Source organism: Chrysemys picta, chromosome 2, assembly GCF_011386835.1.
Source record: "Chrysemys picta bellii isolate R12L10 chromosome 2, ASM1138683v2, whole genome shotgun sequence".
NCBI lineage: Eukaryota > Metazoa > Chordata > Testudines > Emydidae > Chrysemys > Chrysemys picta.
The window spans coordinates 274,180,494-274,206,188 of record NC_088792.1 but is presented as its reverse complement, the minus strand read 5'-3'; the positions used below and the strand labels follow the sequence as shown (position 1 = coordinate 274,206,188).

General features: G+C 44.3%; 1 protein-coding gene across 2 annotated transcripts in view; it reads left to right on the top strand.

The window, feature by feature from the left end:
- The first annotated feature begins 2,441 nt into the window (after positions 1-2,441).
- OC90 (otoconin 90) overlaps positions 2,442-25,695 on the top strand; it is a 38,219-nt gene continuing 14,965 nt past the window's right edge. For both annotated transcript variants that reach the window (XM_042860991.2, XM_042860990.2), the window contains exons 1-9: positions 2,442-2,689; positions 3,790-3,882; positions 10,304-10,369; positions 13,546-13,605; positions 14,272-14,446; positions 18,997-19,109; positions 21,805-21,933; positions 23,864-23,905; positions 25,308-25,364. In XM_042860991.2, the coding sequence (XP_042716925.2) occupies positions 3,837-3,882; positions 10,304-10,369; positions 13,546-13,605; positions 14,272-14,446; positions 18,997-19,109; positions 21,805-21,933; positions 23,864-23,905; positions 25,308-25,364 (688 nt within the window). In that variant the 5' untranslated portion in view covers positions 2,442-2,689; positions 3,790-3,836. The remainder of the gene's footprint in view (positions 2,690-3,789; positions 3,883-10,303; positions 10,370-13,545; positions 13,606-14,271; positions 14,447-18,996; positions 19,110-21,804; positions 21,934-23,863; positions 23,906-25,307; positions 25,365-25,695) is intronic.

Below are 25,695 nucleotides of genomic sequence, written 5' to 3'. Positions count from 1 at the left end.
TTTGCAGAATTAAAAAACAGAAACCACCACCACCCAACATTTAAAAAAACATCCCACAAAAAAAGTTTAGAAACTGAAACTGAACATTTTGGGATTTTTGGAAAACAAAGACATTTTTAGTTTTCCTATCCTTCCCCCTCCCCCCCCTTTCTCTTACTGAGTGGCAACATGGAAAAAGAAGAGGAAAAAAGGGGGGAAGTATATGGAGAAAGATTGAGAGAGAGAGAGAGAGAGAGCAGAAACATAGAAAACTGGAAAGCAATTTTTCAGTTTTGGGTGTTTCCCCAGTTTTCACTGAAAAAAAAATATTTTTAAAGAAACAAACATTTTCGTTTTGGTAAACAAGCCATTTTCTGTGCAAAAATGCTGGACAGAATTTTTCCATGATGTCTGATTAAATAATGCGCTGACAAATAAGAGGGTGCTGGCCACCTGTGGCAGCACCCCCCCCACACACACACACACCCTGCACCACAACCCCAATCCTGGCCCAAATGAGGAGGGGAGTGGGGGGGGGGCGGGGCTGGAGAGTGAGCCCACCACAGATTCACCTTGGGACTGGGCAGCAGTAGCTCCTGCGACCCACAGGACTGGGCCTACCTCCCCACTCTGGGCCTTGGGACCTGGAACATCAGGTCTCAGTGCCATTCAGGGTTTGCCTGTCCTTCCCCCTGCATCAGGACAAAGGCACAACCAGGCCAAACCTGAGTGGCGATGCACTAGGAGAGGGAAACTGAGCCCAGCCTCGTGGGGCAGGAGCCACCGCTGTGGAATGAGTCATGGACAAAAGGGAAAGTCAAGGTCGCTGTGATCTATTTTCTGTTTCTTGAGAAACCTGCAGCCTTAATTATCAGTCACCAGCCTCGCTCGAGTTGCATTACAAAGCTCAATATTTCCAGTAGGCTCCCAAAACAAGCCACCACCAGTAACCATGCTGCTGCGCTGGATGGAAACCCGAGCAGGAAGTGCCAGCATTCGTACAGCTGTGGAAATGAGAGATTCTTATTATCATGATATCACTTTAGGGGGCTTTACTCTGCTGCTGGAAGCTCCTCGATAGCACAATGGGCACGTTTTTTGAAAACACTGGGGGTTTTTTTGGTCAAGAAATGTTGAAATAGAAATTTTTTAACCCGCTGTAGTCTTTACTCTCTTGCTTTCTCTCCATTGCCTAATTATTACTGATGTGGACCAGCTCCACAGCCCTTTTTACGTACCTTTTGGGCCATTCCAGCCTCCTCACATTAATATGTTGGACCAGATCATCAGATGGTATAAGTCCATTGATGTCAACAGAACTATGCTAATTCACACCACTTGGCAAGGTGGCCCATTGTAAATCAAAGACACCTCTCTGGGCTGCTGATTTCAAACTGTGGCGCCATCTGCCTCCCTGAGGAAACAATTACTTTACTCTTAGCTCATTCAGACCACCCACAGAAGGTTTCTCTGACTCCTATTTTGCACATAGCCCAGAGCCTAATGACAAAAGAGGAATCACCATAGCGGTCCTTAAGCAGTTAATGTGAACTGACCAATTAAGGTGAAGACAAGAGAATGGTGTTATGAATCTTAGCCGTAACTGCCTCGGTAACATACAGCCTGGCAGAACGGTGTGGCTTGGCTTGCTTGAAAGGGGTCAGCCGTTGCTTCAGTCCAGTCATTATGGTAGAACAAGTTGCAGTCAAGGATGCTTTGCTTTTGGTTCTCATGAGCCTCAGCCTCTACTTTGTTTTGCTACAGTGTCCCAGAAGAGTGCAGCTGTCTCTGAGGGTCATGGGTAGACAGGGAGTCTTCTAGTCTAGCTAGGTCTGATCCTTTATGGCCTTGTACATTGAGACCAAGGCCTTAAAATGGCACTGTGACTGAACTGAGGGTGCGCAGTACAAGAGTAATGTGATCTTGACGGCTTGCCTCAGGAGACAAATTCTGCCACGTAGGCAAACTGGAACGCCTGGTGTTGTCAGCCTCAACCCCAGATACAGTGACTTATTAAAGTCCAAAATGGCAAAATATCCCAAACTTGCAACTAGCTTTCCCTACAATTGTGCGTCTGAGATGAATAACCATTGTCCTTTGCCAATGGTGACTTTGAAGACTAACTGCAGTTGGTATTGCTACAAGGAGTACATATTAAACCAAGAGAAAACCTGGTCCAGAGCCCATTGCAATCAGTGGACACCTTTCTATTGATGCCCTTAAGCTTTGGATCAGCCCCACAGAGATCAGATAAAGGCAGGGTTTTCAACGCTGGTGGGATGCCAAAGCTTGTAATGTTGTATAAGTTTTCAGTAGTCTTTCATCACTGGCCTCTACCTCTTATTAAGTTATTAAAAGCCATAATCACATGACCCAGAGATTTGGTAGAAGAGGGAATACAGTGAAACAATTGTTATTTAATTACAGCAGCATATTAAGTCAGCGTGCAGCACAGTGGATGCACCTGTAGAAAGGCCTCTTAATATAGATCCTTTACATGTCCCGTGCTATATTATTAAGCTATGCAGTAGGTATACTGACCTGCAGAAATCTCATGAAAGGACTAATTAATAAATGTTGAAGTAGGGTTGATAAAGGAAGTGATCACATGGGTAAAGTACACGTCCAAGGGGGTATAAATCACTTACTACTGACCCTGTTGAAATCCATTTGTCCTCCATCCTACTACCCTTGAATAATATTCCTCAAGGTAAGTTCTTTTTCATATGCTCTTTATTGTTAAAGAATTGCACCCAAAGAGAAAACTATTTAAGATAAAACTATTTAAGACAGTGAGGATGCAGAATAAAGCGCAGGCAAAATGATTTAGGATATTGTACTAAACCAGAAATATCCCCCCATTATATTTATATCCATTCATCTTGGTAAAGCATTACAAGAGAATTTAGTAAATGTGAATGTCAGCATTATGCTGGTGTTAAGCATTATAAGCAGTATTTAGGGGAAAAGACCGCGGGGCGTAAATACATGTTTGCACATTGGTAATTAAATGTTCATTTGCTTATCTGAAAATCTTGTAATGTCTGATTTAGAAAATTAAAACCTAGGATAAACCACAGCTGGAGACAGCAACAGAGAGATTGATTTTTGGTCCCTTTCACATCAGCAAAACTCCATTGACTTCAGTGGAGTTACTTGTCTTTGATATTGCTGTCAGTCAGAGCAGACTCAGCCCTAGACCTACATGCTGTATAATTTACATCAATATGAAAATATTTTACATGCTACATCAGTATATCTGTAAAAGCTACAATTAACGTTTGACTATCACGGGGGCAGTTCCTCTGGTGGTTTAAATGAAGTCGATGGAGTTATGCTGGTTTACATCTGCTGAAGATCTGGACTACTGTACAATGTTTCATTATACATGTGCCATATTTAAAAGAAGTGTTTTGATTAAATATTCCTTAAAGACATTAACATTTATTGCAGAATCAAAACAAAACAAACTTCAAGTTCACCATTTTGTTGCCAGTTATGGCTTCCCACTAACAGTATTTTGGAATAGTCCATTTACTCACCTCAAATGGTCCTGTAGCAAATATTGTTAATCAAGTTTAAATAGTCATTGTATCAATTAAAATGTTGGGATACCACGTGAGACTCAGCTTTGCTATAATATGTGCATTTCACAAGTGTTAGTGGGTAGCTGCATGTCACATCAGAATGAAATATGACCAGGCTACACAAGTAATTCAGTCACAGCAAATGACCCCCTATAACAAATGTCTTTTTACTCTTACATTTAAGACGTAAACATCCTACATAACATTTTACTTAATTCACCAGGCAAATGTTTCTGCTGTGTGACTCTTTCCATTCTTTGGATTAAAACAATGATTGTAATTCTGCTGATGAATATGTTGATGGTATTATACAGTGGTAAGTGACTGCATATTTCTATGTCTATTTAACATTTACGCCTAATACTGACCATTTCAAGTGGACTAGTTTTTGAAAAAAGTATTTGGATTGCCACCCGGTCTCATCCCTAGAACATACTGAAAAAGGCACAGTCATCAGATTAGTGATAAAATGTGTTTTTGCAGGATGTCAAAGACATTATAGCAATGCAAGAAAACTTTTAAATGGGTTTATAATGTAAACACAACGCCAGTGTTTTGCTCATTAGAAAAATCCTACAAACCAGTTACATAAAAGGGTTCCAAAATATCTATAAATGGTTTTTAGTCTTTGGATAAATCCATATTATCCAAATACTCGGGACCATTCAGATATACACAAATACAATGAGGTTCAGCTAAACCATCTTCCTGAGCTTTTATCATGGATGTGATTCTCTTCCTTTTCATACGATTGTTTTGTTCTTGTCACAATGTGTGGAAGGAGTTGCTCTGAAGTTAGAAAGAAGTACAGTAATAGAGCTCACATGAAGTCAAATTCTGCATTGACTTACTACACCCACCTCATCTCTCGAATTTCAAAGGGGTTGTTATGGTGTGAATGTCAGTGGAGAATTGAACCAACACAAATCACAGAAGAGAACTATATTAATCAAGCTTAGCGTTAAGAGCATAATATAACAATACCAGTCATCAAGAACACCATTGTGTTCTTTTTTCTAATGTCAGAGAATCTATATAATAAGATTCCAGGAGACAGAGAGAGAGAGAGTGTGAGTGAGTGTGTGTGTGTGTGTGTGAGAGAGACTCTGAAGCTGGTCCTAGAATGACTGAAGTGATGGAAACAGCTACAAGCGTGGTGCAGAGAACTTCTTGTTTAGACTATCACCAGATTCAAGCATCACTAGATTCGCCGTCTGTTACCATCCCATTTTGAAGTTCTCAGCCATTTTGACTTTATAAGTTATCCCCATTTGACAGCAAGGGGCTTTCAGCTACTAGTACAGAAATATTTGCTACAATGTTGGTTTTAGAAAATCAGTGTGTATATCCAAAAAAAAGGGTAAAAACAACCTTGCGTATTGATCAAACAAATATACTGCTAAAATCTTTAAACTGCACCAGCCATTAAAAGCTCAAACCTGAGCGCCTAAGGTCAGATAAAAACTTCCATTTAGTTGCTTAAAAATAAATTGGAATGTTTAGGACTGGGATTTCCACAGGAGCCTCAATTCAATATGAAATTCAAGGGTTGTTGAGCACCTAACTTCTTCTTGAGCGCCTTTGCAATCCCAGCCTAAACACCCAGATTTGAAAGTTTTAATTAAATAAGAACACAAGAGCTGCATACTGTATGGCCAGTGTCCTGTCTCTGACAGTGGCCATACCAAATCTTCAGGTGAAGTCTACAGAACAGGGCAATTTTGGAGTGATCCACTCCCAGCTCCTAATAGTCAGAGGTTTGGGATCTCCCCAAGCCTGTGGTTGCATCCCTGACCATTAGGGTTGCCATCTCTCCAGGACTGACCTGGAGTCTCCCAGAATCGGCATCGATCTCCCGGTGACTATTGACAGCAATCTGGAAGATTTTAATAGGATATTTTAAGAAAATAACATTACATCATGTTGGGAAAAATAATTTCCCAGAATAGCTTCAGTCAGAGTTGGCAACCCTACTGACCATCTTGGTTAATAGCCATTGCTGGACCTATCCTCCATGAACATTACGGGTTGTTTTCTGAACCCAGTTATACTTTTGGCAGTCAGAACATTCCAGGACAAGGAGTTCCATGGTTAGCTGTGTACTGTGTGAAAAAGTACTTCCTCTTGCTTGTATTAAACCTGCTGCCTATTCATTTCATTGACTAACCCCATGTTATTGTATTGTTGGAAAGAGTAAATAACACTTTGTTATTCACTTTTTCCACACCATTCATGATTTTATAGACCTCTGTCATATCCTCCCTTAGTCGTCTCTTTTTTGAGCTGAACAGTCCTGATCTTTTTAGTTTCTCCTTGTATGGAATCATTCCACCCCCCTCGATCATCTTTGTTGCCCTTCTCTGAACCTTTTTCTGTTCCACTATATCCTTTTTGAGATGGGGCAACCAGAACATAGTGTGGGTGCACCATAGTGGCAATATGATATTTTCTGTCTTATTTTCTAGCCCTTTCCTAATAGTTCCTAACATTCCATTAGCCTTTTTGACAGCTGCTGCGAATTGAGAAGAAGTTTTCAGAGCACTATTCAGGGTGACTCCAAGATCTCTTTCTTGGGTGGTAACAGCTAATTTAGATCCCATCTTTCTGTGCATCTGGGCGTGGGAGTGGGGTGGGATTATTTTTTCCAATGTACAGTACTTTGCATTTATCAATGTTCATTTTCATCAACCATTTTTTTTGCCCAGTCACCCACTTTTGTGAGATCCCTCTGTAATTCCTTGCAGTCTGCTTTAGACATAACTATCTTGAATAATTTTGTATCATCTGCAAACTTTGCCACGTCACTGTTTACCCCCTTTTCCAGATCATTAAAGAATATGTTGAAGAGCACAAGTCCTAGTATAGATCCTTGGAGGACCCACCTCCACTGTGAAAACTGACCATTTATTCCTACCCATTTTTTCTATCTTTCAACCAGCTACTGATCCATGAGAGGAACTTTCCTCTTATCCCATCGCTACTTTCCTTAAGAATCTTTGGGGTGGGACCTTGTCAAGGCTTTCTGAAAAATCCACGTCCATTTTGGCCTACAGCTTTTCTCGTTTTGGAAAAGATGATCAGCTTTGATTTTTCCCTTATTTGTTGATCTCCATTTTCTGAGTGGGAGCTAGGTGGCTTTCGGAGAAGTTGCTGTAAGTTTGCTTGATGGACCTGGCTTGTTAAACTACTGAGTATATAAGCCCAACTGAGCTGTCTGCTCCAAAAAGTTTAGGGTAATTTTGACATAATTGTGCTACATTCCTTGTGCCACATTATGCAATTTGAAATAGCTGTGATTATAAACACACAAGCTGAGGGCACACGCTCTCTCATTGCTGGACTTTGTTAAGATTACACTTCTTGAAAGCACGATCAAAAGAGCAGCATCAATTATATGATCTGAATACCACCTCTGTCTTGCAATAACAGCTGTAAGGGGGGGAAGGAGGCCTGGCTTTATCACAGAACTTCCTGTGTGACAAAGGGCAAGTCTCTGAAGCTTTCTGTACCATCTATAAAATAGGACTGTTAATACCTGCTTCATGGGAGTGTTTTCAGGTTTAATTAATTAATATTTGTAAAGTGAACATTCCTTGGCTGGAAGGGAAGGTGCCATATACATGTGAAGTATTAGTATGAACACTCAAAGACATGTCAGCCATTTAAGTCAAGGATTTATCCAGAGTCTTCTCTCATCTTTTGTTTTCCTAATAAACAAACATTTTCTTTCTTTACATGAATCACATGTAAAGTCTGTAAGAGATTGTGAGAGTTACTTTTGCAAATAAAAAGCATCCATTTGCTTTGAGAGTATTTTTGAGCCCTTTTATTTACTTTTGCAAATGTCTGTACTTACATTTTGTTCAGAAGAACATGTTTAGGAAATTGGAAATTATACAAAAACCTTGTGCAAATGCCAGTGGACACGCTGGTTCAGAAAATACTAGACACTTCAGAGTCATTCCCCAGACTTAAGAAGGGGAATACTTCCAAAACCAGGAATCCCTCTACAGATGGCAATCACTTTATATTCATGTGACTATATATTAGAACAAGCATGCATGTAGGAAGTGTTTGTGGTCCTACTGAAAGCAGTTTGTGTATTTGGAATTCATCTGCTCAGGGTGCAGAAACACCACTGTTTAACTTGTGAACAATCTCACAGCACAAATGTCAGGGAACAAAGAGTAAAGCAATGCTTGCAACAGGTAGTTCCTGAGTAACTGACAGGATAAACTATCTTTGCATTGGCCCAGATGTTGCAATGAATGAAGTTAATGGGATTCCATATGGGCACCTGCGTGGAGCTCATTATAGGATCAGTCAGACCCTTCAACTATTCACTGAACAATTCAGAATTACTAAATTCTGTGACACTGTAAGCTTTTTGGGGCAGGATTGTCCTCTACTACATGTTTGTTTAGCACACAGCATAATGGGGCCCCAACTCAGTGTGCTTCTAGGTGCTTCTGGAATAGACATATTAAATAACAAAGTAGTAAAAAAATCACAGTCTGCTTGGGGAAAGGGTTAACTTTTGTCAACTAAATTGTTGACTGCGAATGCTGTGCTCTCTTGTATGTACTAAGGAGAATGTGTGGGGAGCTCCTTTCCTTATATTTTGACTGTAAACCAGGTTCTCTCTTTTTGTTAACAAACATTGGCCTATTGATACTAACTGGAAATTGGAAATGTCATTATCGGTCATACAAAGAAAAGGAGTCAAATAATTACCGGGGGGCTGAGATTATTATATAACATCTCCAGCAGGCTGCAGATATTCTTGCGCTAGTAATTTTATGCCAATTAAACTTGTTCAAAAGAATTAAGTCAGCTATGAAACATGCTTGAGCAATTGCCTCTGCTCTCCATGAGTTTAGGGCTATTGTTCTTGCTCTGCATAAATTCTTTGTTTTCAGATTCAGAATTATGGATTTGGTCTGGGATGTACAAAGGACGATACAGCAGTTGGGTACCCATAATCCATTGACAGTCAATGGAAGTTGGGAATCAGACTCACTCTCTTAGACTCTTTGGAAAATGATGGCCTTAAAGTATTTGAGTGTGATTTTCAACAGGGCTTAAGTGACTTAGGAGCACAAATCCCATTGAAAGTCAATGGGATAAGGTGCTTTTGAAAATTTTACCCACTGGTCCTCAGCTGGTGCAAATCAGCAAAGACTACACCTGAGCGATGCTGATTTGCACCATCTGAGAATGTGGCCCAACATGTAATTAACAGTAACAACATGACATGGCCAAAGGATTTTTATCGTTGTAAAGGGAGCACAGGGAGCAGTGATAGCTTTGCTTAACTGCAAGTCCAGGCCAAATCTGTTTATGCATGTGCAGTATTAAATGACACTCCTGCTAATGGGTTTCGATCATTTTAGTCAGTGATCTGAATTCCTTGTAGCTATCAAGGTGCTGCTTCTCTTTTCCTGCAAAGGTCACATTTTATAAGACGGACTTTTCTGTTTGGAGAAAAGCAGAGGCTACAAGCAGAATGACAATCTTGCTGGGTCACTGTTTACCCAAAAGCCTTTCACTGGGGCTCAGAGGAATTCATGGAGCTCCTGGAGATTAGTGCAGAAATAAAAATAAGTGGCTCCAAGATTCTCCGATGCTAGCTCCTCCCCAAGCACATCTGAAATTTTTACCCATCCTTAAGGAAGCAAAAGAAACCCAAAACAAAAACACAAACTCTGCCAATGACTCACCACCAGGTGGAGAAATGCAAGAAGGAGCAGAACAAATCACCACCTTTTATCTCAATGCAGAATTTTGTGAACAGAAAAGTAAACGTGGGGAAATTCTACCTTGGCAGCTTCAAAGGGAGGCAGCAGTAATCCAAATGAAGAAGCAGAAATAGCCGATGGGGGTAGACAATATAAGCCAATCTTTGGGGTAGTGGCCTACCACAATGGGGCCCTGACCTGGTTGGAGTCTAGGCACAATAGCATTATAAATGGTGAATAATAATAATATGGACTTCAAAAAACTAAACAAATACATGCCAATAACCAGTGCCTAGGCTCCCCAGTGAAGCAATCAGAAATATAGCAAACAAGAAATCTCTCAGATATCTCTTGCAACGCACTATTAATATATTAACAGATTAGGTGACCTGTTCTGATAAGATACATTGCTAAACTGATAACTGTCTAATGGTGCTGCTTCCCTTGAGCATGATACGGTTTGAGTTGAAGCCCTCAAGCACTGAGGTAGTTCCAATGAGAATGAAAGTTGGGACTGAATCTGAGGGAGCATTAGGAAAAGAATTCTGTATTTGAAAGGGACATCCAAGCACAGAAGACACAGGAAAATAGGGGGGTTGAATTAGCAATGGAGCTTCAGTGCAGATTCTCCCTAACTGCAAATCAAACAAATTAAGGTCACAGGGATTTCCGGACTAAATGGCACAATGGAAGAGGCCAGCTTGTCATAGCTCATGTGAGTACCCCCAGTAAGGGTAAGGTTCAGCAAAGCACTTAGCATGCGTGTAAGTCCACCCCTATTCAGCAAAGCACTTAAGCATGTGCATAACTACTTTAAAATCGAAGTCAACGTGACTTAAGCATATGCTTTGTTGAATCAGTGCATTAATGGTGCTACCAGGGCACTCTGGTATCTGCTATTCAATAAAATACGCACTCTCTGTCCTTATGAAGTGTATATATATTTTCTTTTTCTTTTCCATTTTAAAATTCTTTCTTCTTGAATATTTGGTGAGACAGGCGGCCAAGAATCGGAGCCCCCAGCCCTTCCACCAGAGCTTCCACTTTCACCCGAAAGAAATCTGAGTAAGGATTTTTAAGCTTTCCTTGTTACAATATTTTCATGCATTAAGAGGAACCAGGGTGCAATCTCTTTGGGCAAGGGATCCAGAAAGAATTTTCCAGTCGTGTTCACAGATCTGTCCCTCATTATACTGGACCTTTAGCAGAGGTTAAATAATCTCAGAGCCCTGAGTCACCTCTTGCTTGCACTTATCTTACCTTGATGTAAGTCCATTGACCTTGGTGGAGTTCCTCCTGCTTAACATCAGTGTTAAGAGGAGGATCAGGTTCCTCTGTCAGATACTGCATCATTGGTGTTATTGGAGCACAAATCAAAAGCTACAGAGCCAAAACCATCTCTCCTATAACCTAGGTGAGGTCCCTCAAGTTGACTAGAGAATAATTTGTACCACTGATCCCGAGTTTATTGTTGCAACAGGTTTATAGCTAATGAACTAGCTAGGAATTTACATTTGAAACTATAAAATCTTACCTGTTTCTCAAAAGAAAAGTGAGTCTGAAAACGGAGGGTAAGTGAACCTCCAAGTTTCATGGTCTTAACCATATCTTAACCACTGAGCCAAACAAACTTCTTTTTACATCTTAAGTAAGATGGGGTTTAGTCTTATTCTCCGGGGTTTATTCTTATTCTTAAACCCCAGAGATTATAAAATGGGGAATTTCTGATGGCTGTTTGGGGTCTGTGTAGTTGAAAGACAATCTCACTCCAGTCCCCAGCACACACATATTCACATAAAAAAAATCACAACCATAGCTGACATTTTTGGCAGTCTCAGAAGAAAGGATCGGATGAGTACAGAGAATGAAACATATCAGTTCTACTAAAGGGTGTTCCTTCAGAGCTGGGTAACGATGGTGTAGTGCCCCATCCACCTGGTTACCTCCTTTAACATTAAACTCCTTACGGGTTTTGATGGACAGGCCTGGGTTCATCTGGATCCTGCCTCCAGCTCAGCAGGGTGTAACATCCTTATTTTCTTCCAAAGGAATGTATTTAGCGGTGCCTCCCGCCCCCCTTCGCTCCTCCTGGCAGGGTCAGCAGGGCAGCTTTGAAGGAAAATTTTCTAAGCACAGGACAACGCCCACTTACTTGCCAGATAGTTGGAGGCTCCCACAAAATAACACAAGCGCACAGTATATTCAGGAGAGTAACTATATTAAACAGGAAGTAAATATAACATAATAGGGGTAAACCACTGCTTTCAGGTGCCCATGCTGATAATACCCATGAATTTCCCCAGTCACATGACCTGACAGAGCAAGAGTAAAATGTACTGTCCCGTTGTTACATGTACTTTGTAGGAGGCCTTCATGACCTGTGACAGCAATAGCTTCTGTGGAGCAATTAGTAACTTGGCAGACTTGGCTCAGCCCAAACAACTCACACATGAGTCCCTCCACAGGTTCAACAGGCAGCAGGTAATAAAATCCCCAAACCCCCCCCTGAGCATGAGGACACAGTTCAGAGAATAGGGGAGTCTTCCAAACAATTTCCCTACCTAAAGGATGGCGCACTCACAACTCCATGGATGATCCTCAGGTTCTGAGCTGGACCTGAACTCCTCGGTCACTGCACTGCAGAGGGGCTGACAATCACAGTTGGCAGGCGTCCTCTTCATGCAGGAATCGGGCTGATTCTGTTCCCCGGGGGGCAGGAGGGTGCAAATTATAACAACCCTACTAAAATCCTAACTCTGATCTCCTGCCCTAGCGCTCGGATACAGTCACAGCAGGCCGGCAGGCCTGGGCTAGCAGCCCAGTACTTGCCACATGGTAACTGATTTATCTAGGGAGTTGGAGGGCTAACTCAGCTGGCTGGGTAGGGAGTTTTCTCAAGTCACCTTGAGCAGGGAAAGGACCAGGCTTAGGGATATTGCCTCCAGGCACCCGGATGCCAGTTCTCAGCGGGACCCTGCGTTGCAAGCTTGGGACTCACAAACACATCACACACCAAGTCCTTTCCTTTCTGTGGCTGGCTCCAGACTCCTCCAAAATGGCTTTTCCCTTCTCACAGGGCTCCCAGGAACAGGCATCTCACTTCCTATTGGTCAGGCTAGTTCTTCTTCCCGGGCTTTGACTTGTCAACCATTTGACTCTGCCCCGCTCCTTTCCCCCAGACACTGCCCCTGCTCTGAGCAGGTGGGCTGGTGGCCATCCACAGGGCCAGCTCCAGGCACCAGCTTGGCAAGCAGGTGCTTGGGGCGGCCACTCCGGAGAGGGGCAGCAGGTCCAGCTATTCGGCGGCAATTCGGCGGACGGTCCCTCACTCCCGCTGGGAGCAAAGGACCTTCCGCCGAATTGCCGCCTCAGATCGCGATCATGGCTTTTTTTTTTTTTTGGCTGCTTGGGTGGCCAAAACCCTGGAGCCGGCCCTGGCCATCCAGGTACACCTGCTATCCTCCCCGGAGCTGACAGGGCCCCTGTGCCTCAAAACAGTGTCTCTCCTCCCTCCCTCTTGGTTGCCTAGCAGACGTTGACCCCTTGGGCCCCCTTCCTCCCAGGGACAGACATGCCCTCTCCCTGAGTTACAAGAACACAGAGCCCCAGGAACCAAGGTAAGTTCTTTGGGGGTGAGAATGAGAGAGAGCTGGGAGGGAAGCTTGCACCGCTGTTGCATATGCTATACTTCTTCAAAGGATGCATAGACTTCAGTATCCAGGGCCATCAACATAATTTTCAAACGGCTGTACCAAAACGAGTTAAAAGGCCTGAAAAACAGGTCTTCAGATATCTTTACAAAAGAATGCCTGCATACCTCCAAACCTGGCGATGCCATCACTGACCATTTTGTCATATACCTTGTGGAATTTTCTTAAAAACCCAGCTCCTGGAGTCAGGGGATTCTATAAGCATCTCATCTTTCAATTTGTCTGTTAAAAATTATGTTTCTAGCCCTCACAGCTGCAGAGAAAACTGTGACAATAAGACCTTGAAAAGCTCAAAAACCAGGAGGCAAAAAAATAGATTCCCAGAGGTATTATTTATTAAAATCTCATGATTTGAGGGGGCTTGTCTCATAATTTTTGAACGCTCAGGGTTGGCTATACTGCAAGAGTTATATCATGCCTTCAGCTGCATTATGCCTCCCATTGAAATCAACATACTGAAATCAATGGGAGCGACATATGTTTATACAAAGGCAAACATTTTTCACCATTTTTATTATGCTTTTGGTTTAGACAATATCACGTTCTTCAATGGGGTCTTTCAAAACGTGGACAGCGTTGCATTGTTTTTTGGTAAGTGCAGACTCATGGTTTGGTATTTTTGGCAGTAAAAATAGCATGGAATTTGTTATAAAAAAAAAGAGCAGAAAAAACTCCTGAAATTACAGATTTCCTTTAAAGCTAATATCTAAGGATTAAATTGGCGGCAGTTCCTAAGGCCCCCAGAATGGCTGCTGCACTATGTCAGTCCTTAGACCAGAGGTCCCCACCCTCTGGGGCGTGTGGAGGAACGTTCGGGGAGGGGAGACAGAGGAATGTTCAGGGGCATGTGACAGGGCCCAGGCCAGCCCCCACGGATGGTGGGGAGGGAGTGCCACCCAGCCCTGCTCCGCTCCCAGTTCTGCTTTGGCCCTGCCCCCAGCCGCGGCTCCGCACCTGTCCCCAGCCCCGCCTCCAGCCTCGGCCCCTGGCTGCAGCTCCATTTCCAGTCCTGCTCCCAGCTACAGCCCTAGCCTTGGCCCCCTTACCCCACACTGGGGAGCCACACTGGGGAGCCACAGCCCCGGGGAGGGGGACACAGATTGGGTAAGTGGGGGTGTGACCCTGAAAAGTATGGGGACCTCTGCCTTAGACCCTGATCCTGCATTTGAATCCACGGAGGAGGACCCCAGCAGCTACAGTATCATCTAGGTCTTTCCCAGCTCTGAATATCATCCTCCTATGTCTATTCTCTCTTAGACTGCCTGGGTTCTCACTTCACTTGGCTACAGTCCATATTCACTAACTTCCCTGCACTGCTCCATTTCGTGAACAAAATGAGGTGTGTAACAGGACTTTGCCCCAGGGATTTCGAAGACTACGGCTGCTCTTGCCGGTTCGAGATGGAAGGGCTCCCTGTGGATGAAGTGGACAGGTGTGTTTTGTTCCTGGGAGATAGTTCTCCTGGGGTGGATGGGTACAAGTGGGGAAGAACAAAGCGTGGTGGGAGGCGCAATGTTGAAATCTTGCAGCAACAGACTGAAAGTTAACACTTGGCTAAACTGCTTATGGTCATAACCAGGGAACCCTTAGCTTTACAAATGGATGATTGGCTCACACGCTAATAGCCAAGTATCCAATCTGTGCTTACCTGTAACCGCCCATCCTCAACCAACAGTGTCTCCTATGACCAACGAAACATAGGATATAACATCGGTTATCCTGGCCGCCTAAATGATCATTTTCCTTTGTTGGTGCCATCCATTTCCCAGTCACCAGCAATAACAACAGCTACTTGGCAGCACAGCCCTGGAACCACACAGAGCAGTAGCTTCCCGAAAGGCTGTTTTCAGTAGTCTAGGGATAATTTTAGAACTGGATAACCCCATCCCCTGGCTCTGACCTGGATAGTAACCCCACGTGTTGTGCTTCTCCCTTGCTGTCCACAGATATTGGGATTTATCATCCAAGCCTTTATTTCCCTGAATACTCTCAGCTGGCAAAATGTGGACCCCTCTGCCCCTGAAATTAAAAGCAGGTGTAGTCCATACCTATGCACCCATATTTCACTGTAACCCTGGCTGTGAAGCTGGGCTAAACTGGTTGCAAAAGGAAACCACTCCTGAGAGGCAGCGGATTCTCTCTATGTACATGCTCATTGTCATAGTACCTGACCATCTAAAGACATTCATAGGTTACAGACCATGGTAGCACAAAGCTATTCGCTTCATTTTACACCTGGGTAAACTGAGGCACGGTGTGATTAAGTGACTTACCTCAGATCACACAGGACATTTTTGGCAGTGTTGGGAACAGAACCATAAACTCCTGACTCCTAGCCCTGGGCTTTAGCCTCTGCCCCTGGTGGATGGATCCTTGAGGGTAATTCAGTCCGTGCTCTTCCTTACTAGGCCAGTAAGGTAAAATATAGGACAGGAGGCGTCAGTGCTGAGAGTCCTGTTCCCTCATGGTCACTTGAGTGGGGAACACTGGGAAAGAAATGCAACAAAGGCCAAGTCCTGCCCAGGCGCAGGTGGGAAAGAAGGGATTTCATTTGCGAAGTGAGCAATGTTGTCATGGCTTAAAGAGGGTTAATGTAGATTTTTGCCTGGAGATGAATCCACTGCAATCCCATATCATCTGAAGGGGAGGAAAATTGAATTTTTATCTTCCCAGCTGCGAAAAGCCACACAAAGTCCTTGGCGAATTGCTCTCTGAATAAAGGTGCTGACACACTGAAATCAGAGCTCGATCCAGTTCAATGAACTGAGAGCTGAAACAGCTCTACAGCTTAAACAGCCCCTCACTTATCATTTTAATGAAAAGCTGCGTAAATACAGAAGCCTGAGAAGCCGCGGGACAATCTATCAGTCTTTAGCCCGAGAAAGATTCACAGACATGGCCTTTTCAAGCAGATGGATTTGAAATGGGTTAGCAGCATCTCTCCCATCAGTACAAAACCCACTATCCGATATAGGAGATACAGATGTTTGCTTTTCCATATACATATACAAGATACTGTTCAGATTTAGAGAACCTCTTTAAAGAGACACTGACGCTGAAAACATCCTGCTAAAAAAAACAGTTCTGCCAGTGCCAAGATCTGTGTTATGTAGAAGTTGGTGAGTTGCTGAAGTCCATTCTCCATCTAAATTCCTTAACTCCTGATCGTCTAGTCCGAGACTGGAAAGGTGAAGCAGAGAGCTCAAGAAACTTGCCCAAGGTCAAAGAGTCAATCAGTGGCAAAGCTGGCTTTAGAGTTAATGGGACTGATCTCCACGCTATTACTCCAATTCTATATTAGTTCGATTGCATTGAACTTAATAGAGTTACACTGGTATTCAACTGGTGTGACCGAGGATCCTGAGATTCAAGCTGGGGTCATTAAAGTGAAGTAGTTAAATAATACTTTGCTGCTCACGGACAGCTTCCACCAAAGGATCCCAAAGCACTTTGCAAATATTCATGAATTTAGCTTTTCAGCACCCCTGTGAGGGAGGGAAGTAGCATCATCTCCACAGTCTGATTGAGCCAATTCAGTCTCGATGAATCTAGGCCTCAGTCTCTAAGGTACTTAAGTGCCTAAATCCCAGATTTAGGTGCCTAAGTGGCCTGGGATCTCTAACAGGGGTGGGGCTTATCACACCTTCACTCATTGGCCAGCTCCCCGCCTCTACTGGCTTTTATGAATCACAGTCTAAGGTGCCTATCCATCTCCATTCATGGTACAGGAAGCCTAGGTGCCATGTGATGCTGAGCGTCACAGCACTTAAGTACCTTTGTGAATCTAGGCCTGTGACATGCCAAAGGTCCTGCAGGTCACCTGTGGCAAAGCAAGGAATAGGAACCATTTCTCAGTGGTCTCAGTCCAGCACAACACTTAATATTAAATTAAGTGCTTTGCTGGATCAAGATCTTAGTCCTATGTCTTAACCACAAAACCAAATCACCCTCCACTAGCTTTCCCTTCTCTGATGCTAAGCGGCAAACCCCTTAACTGTTGCATGTTCAAATAATCCCACCAGCGAGAGTGAAATAAAGGACCAAATATATAGGATGTTTCCTTATATCCCATGAAGGATTCCACCTATAAAGATCACACTGCACTCTACTTTTACCCCATTGCTCTTTCATTCTGCAACCTGCGCCTTTGATGCTGTTGGTCTGCAGGGCGGGGCTCTAGGTTTTGTACATGGTTTGAATTTACAGCACTCAGCATTGTCTGTATGCGTCCCAAACATTGCCAAGAAGCTCCGGGGAGGATTTCCTCGACCTGTTACTGTAACCGGCAGTTCATCTTGGCGATCACAGGCTGTAGCCGGATCTTGGAAACTGGATATAATTTTGATTGTCAAGCGGACGACTATGTCAAGGCTTTTCTATGGAATGTTGTCATTCCCATCTTCGTTTAATATCCCCCCGGCACAACTGTGATGCTCAAGTACAGTCACACCATGGAAAGGTTCCAGCAGAGATAGCAGATGGATACCAGTGAGTGGAAACAATAGACAGGTCAAACACTTACCATTTGTTAGAACAGATGCTTCCTTTTGTCCTCTGCCCCTTTTTAGTGCTTGCTCGTATTTTAAAGACAGTTACACTCTAATACAAAGGGTGGCTGTCACTTGCTCCTGTTCTGTAGAGAACGTACATGGGATCAAACAGTTTGAGTCCACCCAGTGTGGACACAATCCAAGGCCTCCTAGGGGATCCCTGTTCAGAAGCAACCCCTGGGATTCTCATAGCCTCAGACATAAGAACATAAGAATGGCCATACTGGGTCAGACCAAAGGTTCATCCAGCCCAGTACCCTGTCTACTGACAGTGGCCAGTGCCAGGTGCCCCAGAGGGAATGAACCTAACAGGTAATGATCAAGTGATCTCTCTCCTGCCATCCATCTCCACCCTCTGACAAACAGAGGGCAGGGACACCATTCCTTACCCATCCTGGCTAATAGCCATTAATGGACTTAAAATCCATGAATTTATCAGACAAATCTTTTATACCAAGACAACAACATCCTAGGCACAGCCCATATTAGGAGCCCTCCTGCTTGCCTCGCTGGTGAGAGCCATGACAACGTCAAAAGATGGAGATTGTCTTTGCCTTCCCAGGCAGCACAGGGGCAACGGAACACACTTGGAGTGTGGTAGAATGAAACAAACTGCTCACAGGATACAACCATCCGTGGCCGAAGACAAACACCAGCCTATTCTATACACGTGGAGGAAGATATGGTGCTCATGTCACAGCCTTAATAATCCCTCCGAATACCTGTGGCAGAAAGATATGTCTGATTATCTGTTATGAGGAGGCAAAGGACCCAACATGCAGAGAGGTTAAATGAATTCCCTAGTCCCATGAAGTGCTGTGTTCAAACACAGCAACTCCAAGTCCGGTGTCTTGCCCCAGGACAGTGGGAAAGAAGCTTGCACCTTCCTGAGTGATCTGGGGGGCTGCCAGGGGCTGGGGCTGCCCCCAGCACTGGGCTGTCCTAACTTGAACTCTGTCTGCCATGGCTTTTGCCGCAGGCAAGAAATAGCTGGAGCATAGAAATGTCTCCTGTTGGCCCCTCTGGGCCAGGGACTCTGGAAAGGGGAACTAGCAGAGGCAGCTCTGTGCTTGGCAGGGAGACTCTCTGTGCCTTAGGGCTCCTTTGCACCGACACAGTGCAAGGGGGGCTGCAACAAAGTGGGGAGAAGCAGACAGATTCTCGCTGTGCTCAGTCTATTAGGCCTAGTCAGCCATGAGGGGAAAAAGGACCACACGCCCGTCCTCTAGGGGTCAGAGGAATGAATGCTCCTTACTGACAAACTAGTCAGAAAAAAGGGACACCCCCTTTTCTCCCACAGCATCCTGTACACTCGCCTGCTGCCCAGTGCGTCACCACCCCAAAGGGGAGGCAGGCAGTGAAGTGAAAATGAAGGTGTGCGTCCCCGGCATTCTTCTCGTTGTCTTTTTTGTTTCTTTGTTTCGTTTCTAAGCTGCTGTTTCCAGCACCGCAAATGCTATGAAGAAGCCGTGGAGCTGGAGTGCTCATGGGACCCTGCCAAGATATCTATGGACATCAGCTGTCTTACGAAAAACATTACCTGTGGTAAGGTTCAAAGGGGACTGCTGCCTGTTACCAGGGCTTTGTACTGATCGGGGAAAAGGGGAGTTGCTTTTGCATTTGTACAGCGCCTAGCACAATGGGGTCCTGGGCCATGACGGGGCTGCAATGATATAAATAATAAATAATAATAATTCCCATTAATTTACTGAGAGCCATGTATAGAACAAGCAGAAATCACCCATGATTGTCTTGTAGGTCTAGGTATATTTAATCCTGCTTCAATGTGGAGGTATGGCCTAGATGGCTTCTCAAGGTCCCTTCAAGCCCTGTGTTACGGCTCTCTGGATTCCTGAGAGAATGGCTGTTCTCGTCACGTACTGATGGTAGTCAGAGGTATCAATATTCAATTGGATGTAAAAACAAAAATCCAGGAACTGCTACAGGAAACCCGGTGCTGGGCATCCCCGACGGCAGGATCGCTCTCTTTGGAGGCCATTTAGCATCGTTTGGTGCATCTGTGCGGCTCACACATGTAGCTGACTGCCCAAGAATGTGGAATGACATGTTTTTAAAGCCCTGTTTGTCTTTCCCTCAGCTAAGACTGTGAGGCGCTCAGTTACTATGGCAACATAGGTACTATGGGGGTCCTGCCAAGTACCTAAGAGAGCAAATTTATTTTATGGCCAGAAGGGACCATTGTGATCATCTAGCCCAACCTTCTGCCTAGCACAGGCCATAAAAGTCCTCCCAATGACTCCTGCATCGAGACCAATAACTTGTGGTTGAGCTGAAGCGTCACTTGGCGTGATGAGGAGCTTATCACGTCCATGATAAGGCACGGCGATAAATATTAGCATTTCATAACAGTGCCAGTGTATTGCATTGGTTGTCTTCATACGTGTTTGAAAAATACTTGGTAGTCTGGCCAATAGCATCAAGTGGAAGATAGCCATTGTGAAAGCCATATTAAATTATTATCCAAAGCAGTAGCAAAAGTCAGGCACCTTCTAGAGCTGGTTTCCAGCTAAAGATCAGGCAGGACTGAACGGGAAGCCTTGGAGGTCACTTTAAAGTGGTTATTTAGACAAAGACACTGACGGGTCAGAAGGGACAGGGCATTGCGTGCGATCCTTGGTGTCAGCTCCACTCGCTCATGAGGAGTTTTATTTCACTTTACGGGAGTGCTGCACAGTTCCCCACACAAACTGGACCCAGCAAGGAAATAAGGAATTAAGTCATTCAGCCTCCTAGCTACCCTCTGCTCATCATCCCCTTTGCTTAACCACAAACAATTCCCTTCCACCACCCAAGCCACAGCCCCATCTCATGCCAAACAACCAACAGGCAGCTTTTGCTTCCACCAGAAATAGAATACACCAGCTGAGAGGCGGTCTGATCAGCAAGACGTTAAAAGTGCTGATGAGCCCAGGGTGAACCAGGACTCCTAGCACTGATAATATTGGAGCTACTCCAGTATTAGCAACCATGGAACAATTTTACAAAACACACAAATAAGCCACACCCTCCGGGCCTGTCCATCAGCATAGAGAAAAGCAGAAATGCCAAACCCGTGAAAAAAACGCAGAAATTGGGCTTGTTTTTGGCTTAATTGGCTTGTAGCTTGTTGCTTGTTGTAGCTAGTTGCTTTTTTTTTCGATTGGCTCCTGACAAGCAGGGGCAAGGGGGGGGGTGTGTGTGTGAGAGTCAGGGGTGCACAGCGGGCTCACCACAGCCCCAGACTGCACGCTGGGGGATCCAGTCACACAGAGTGTTGGGGTTCTTACGGATTGGCTTGTTATGGCCTTGTTTTGAAATGGGATTCGCTTGACTTTTGGCTTATTGTGAAAGTCGGGCTGCTTATTTACCATGTGAAAGTTGGCAACTGTGGAGAAAAGGGGCACTGAAATGACTTTGTAAGGGGAGGGAGCTCCATTCAGCTCTGGTAAAATCTGAGCAGATGTTACCCTGATGTGCAGAAGTGATTTTTCACTCCTCTATATGGTTTCTATTTAAAACAATTTCCCATCAAGCACTAGTCCTCTGTAAAGCCCAGGGGCCAGATTTTGATCGCTGTGTAAATGTAGAGTAGCTAACGCATTGATAGCGCCACTCTGGGTTAAGCCTGGTTTAACTAACAATCTGATCCCACAATCCTTTCTAGTCTCACACCAAAGCCATTTTTGCTTTAGCTCGGTCTTCAAAAAAGCACGTCACAATGGGGAAAGTGTTTTTCTCTGTCCCCCTTTACTGGAAAATGGCAAAGGTATTTTTGTTCAAACTGGAAAAAAAGTATTGCCCTTGCTTAGGGTGTCAGCCTGGAAATAAATATTGTTCTCAAAGGCGAATTTGTCACAGAGTTCTCAGTGTGGGAAAACAGAAGGTTGTGATGGAAATTGTTTGGCAAACTGTACTGTAATGCAAAGCATGTTCTGTAATATCCCCTACAGTAAATACAATGAGAGCTGCACCAAGTACTATCCCTAGCCAGCAATAGCCAGTGGTAGAATGGAAAAACAACATTTACTTTAAATGTCACCATGAATTTCCCTAGGATAATTCAATCTTATTGTTTTGTAAAGCTGGAGTTTATTTATCCTTGGCACTTGCAGAAACACAGTATAGGTTTATGTTCTACAAAATGAAATGGAGCTGTCGATGGAAAGCCAGAGAGGCAAAGGCAGATGGTGGAAACAGATATTTCAATGGTACCTTGTCTGGATTTTTGTTTTTACTCCAGAGTCTGGGGATCCTTGTGAACGGCTTCTCTGCAATTGTGACAAAGCGGCTATTGAGTGTTTTGTCCATTCACACATTAACTCTTCCTTGAACGGCCTGGATGTCTCCTTCTGTCCAGGTCAGGTTACAGGTAATAATAAAGGGCCTGATCTACTGACCATTCAAGTCAATGGGAATCTTTCCATCGGCAGAAAGGGCACCAAATTGGATCCAAGGAGAATAGTGCTGCCGCTGGTGTCTCGGTTTCTTACGCTGCAGATGGCATCAATGTCTGTCCTGTTCTCTGTTTCATGAATCTTTTCCATTTACCATGACTCAGTGAATCCTAGTGGTAGGAGGGTGGGGATTAATTCAGGTGATTTGACTAGATGGCCAGATCTACAGAGCAAGTTTGTGTGTGAATGGGGCCGGACTGACAGCCCTGAAGGCTGAAGTCCTCTCTTTGCTCACAGTAAAGGTAATTCATGGGTGAGAGGGGATACAAGCTTCCCCGGTCTGCTAAGCTTATGGGACCCCTCCCTGGCATGGCAGAGTGTAGGGTAAGGTCAGTATGAGAGGGGTATTCATCTCCATTTCCATTCATTGACCTCTAAGGCTGCCCAAAGGGCTGCTGAGCTGGGCTATAATTTTATTGCTATGGACACTTGTTTAGTGAGATCCCCCAAACTCGTTTCAAATAGGTCATCGGACAGATTATGAGATGGTGACGACTTTTGGACACTCTAGCCTTGGGCTGGGTTTGAACTAACGGGGCCAGCTTCTCAGCCTAGCTCAGTGCTAGCATGTTTCCAAAAGTGCTTAGCAGCCTGTGTGTTTGCTTGCAGGAGTCTCGGGGAAGCACCGGAAACATTAGAGTGCCTAAAGGTTGCTACACTTAGCTCATTTCCACAGCCTTCTTTTTGCAATCTGCCAAGTACTTTACCAATAGAAACTACTTAAGGTTCTTGGTAGAGTTACTCCTCCTAGAGCCTTGCAAAGCTGGCAAGTGCCATCCCTACTCTATAGACAGGGAAATGGAGGGTAAGTGACAGGCCCAAGAGCCAAGATGTGAGCATGGAAGAGGGAAGTTCACCTCTATTGAGAGAGACCCAAAGCAAAAAGCTCAGGGTTTGAATATAAAAATCGTTGTTTCAACACAATTCCATTTCACAAACCCGTTCAAAAGGTTTTGTTTTACAACTGCACTGAAAGGGCATTATTGTCCCACTGACCGTTCTGCTTAGTACTGAGGTTAAAGGTAGATTCTCTCGGAGGTCAGTGATTCCCCCGACTAGTTTGGGATTCAAAGGTTCCCAGTTATATATCTTGGTGGAACAGAGCCCGCATAAATCAAGAAATCTTTTCATTTGATGGTCACCATGATGAGGTTCCACTCACCACCCTGGTGCCTCCTACTGGTCGTCTTAGGAATTAGCTCCGCAAGTCGGTACACCCACTCCTAGTGGGGCCTCAGCCGCCGGGACTTCTGCTCCCGGACACATGTCACTCCAAGGAAGGCAGTGTTCTCCTCATGACACAGCCTCCGGTCATGTCAAGATCTGTGCTCCCCCTTTCCGGGGGCAAGTGCTGCAGTCCAACTGTCCCACCACTTCTCCAGTGATGACTGCAGCCAATTGTCTGGCCACTTCCACAGTGGCCCCAGCACCCTCTTTGCCCTTGCCTCAGGGCCTCAGCATGCAAATCCCAGCAGCCAGCCAGGAGCTCTTCTCTAGCTCCCCCATCTCTGCTAGCAACACTGCTCTGTCCAGGGAGCTAGCTTCTGTCTGTCTACTAGGCACCCAGTTCTCTCTCCTTTAGCTCCAGGGTATAACTGCCCCTGCTCTGCCCTGCGGCTCTTCTTATATGGGCCTGCTGAGCCCTGATTGGCTGTTTCTCGCAGCTCCTCTCCTATTGGCTGCTTTCTGCTTAGCCTCTCTAGGGCCCTATTAACTCCTTGCATGCCAGTGGTCCCATCATAGTAACTCATTTGGTTACCTTCCTGTATAGCTTCACTGTGTGTTTCAGACTTTGAAAAAAATGCTTCCTAACAGTATATCAGCTATGATCTCTCTTCTTCTCAGAAACAACTAGCAAGAAAGGATTGACAACACTTCATATGGAGGGTATGTCCTGAGCTCTAGAATCCTTTGCCTTTAACGTATTCAATTTATATCAGCTTATCGATCACAAAAAAGCTAGTGCACACTTTAGCAGAGGGATTCTTTACAGAAAAGCAAAGTGCAACACCTCTGTAGCAAGATGCTAAAATACAACGGGGAAAGTTGTCAAATGTGCTTAAGGAGCCTAAGCCCGATTTTCAAAAGGTGACTCAGGCAGGTTCCTAAGTCACTTTTGTTAATGGGATTTAGACTTCTAAATCATTGAGTCACTGTCATAGGGTGACTGGCTCCTTTAAGAAGGAGTGGGGTCCAGTGCCCATGTGACTAGTTGTCTGCTGCCAAATGGGCTTCAGAGAAAGCACCTGGGCCTTATAAAGGGGTAAACGGCAGCGGAGAGAGAAGAGCTGCTGAAACGGTTTAGGATGGATGTAGCTGACAGCCCAATGCACACAGGCCCAAGTAAGGGCCCGTGAACCCCTGAACTCAAGAGGAGGGACTGACTCAGCAGAATTTAGGAAAGGCTGATAACTTTGCGGAGACAGACCAAGGAAGGAGTCTTGAGTGGAAGAGAGCAACTTTGGGTGTATTTCATATTAATAAACCAGTCCCCAAGAATGTTGCTTGTTATTAGACATAAAATCTCTGTGGATTATTCCGGGGAACCACTGCAGGAGAAATTGAGGAAGGCTAATGATGAGCCATACTTGGCCAGCAGGGGGCACTACAGGCAGACATGCCCTTTGAGAGGTGCTTTGAAAATGTTACCCACAATGCTCATAATTTTAAGAGGTAGTTCTGTGTGTCCAACTATGGAAGAACATATTTATTAAAAAAAATATAGACTGGTTCAAATATCCAAATTCCCACGCGCGCGCGTGTGTGTGTGTATCTAATATACACATACAAACACCACTGTTTTAAAACAGGCTGCCTCCCACACGTTAAAGATAGCAATGATAAAAGGATCGGATTCATGCCATTTTACATGCACACTCTTCTAACTATAACATCTTAGGCCCTGATTCAGCAAGATACTTAAGCAAGTGCCTAATTTTAAGCATGCTCATGTGTTAAAGGTAATGATGTTCTTAAGTACCTTGTTGAATTGGAGCCTTAAAGAATAATGATCATGAAGGCGTTTCAGTAAATGTTTTCAACTGAAAGCTCTGTCGGGCAGGGCCTGGACTTGGTTCATGTTGTACAGCACTGACTACAGGGTAGTGTCACCACTGAACCAATAGTACAGCAATAATGAACCGAAATAAATCAGGTTCCACTTGCACCAGTATTGCTAATGACTGTAGTCATGTTACACTCAGTTGATGCCTCTTGAATTGCCCATGGACTGATTGTGTTTTGATGGCTAGTGCATTGCTTTGAAATGAGACCTCCTTTATTTTTGCAGAGCTTCTTAACCACCGGGGTGATAAACCACTGCTGACAACTACTTCCATGACAGAAGGTTTGTGCATTGACTCTGCAGAAGAAACATTTCCAACAAATTTCAGAACCAGTGAAATAAATAATCCAGGGAAAAGACTGAAATATGCTCTGAGTTAACCAAAAGGGCTAGTATAAAAGAACCTACCATTGGTCCTGTGAGCCAATACAAGACTAAGTCCCAGAGTATAGTGTTTTGGATTTGTAGGTGCCCTCTGCTGGGAGGACTCACTTTAATATTTATACACAATACAACACACAATGACAGTCTCCAGCCAGAATCCTTTCAATGCCACGTGTCATTCTGACGTCCAGGATCAAATCGTGAAGTCACTGCTTAGCTTTTACTTGAG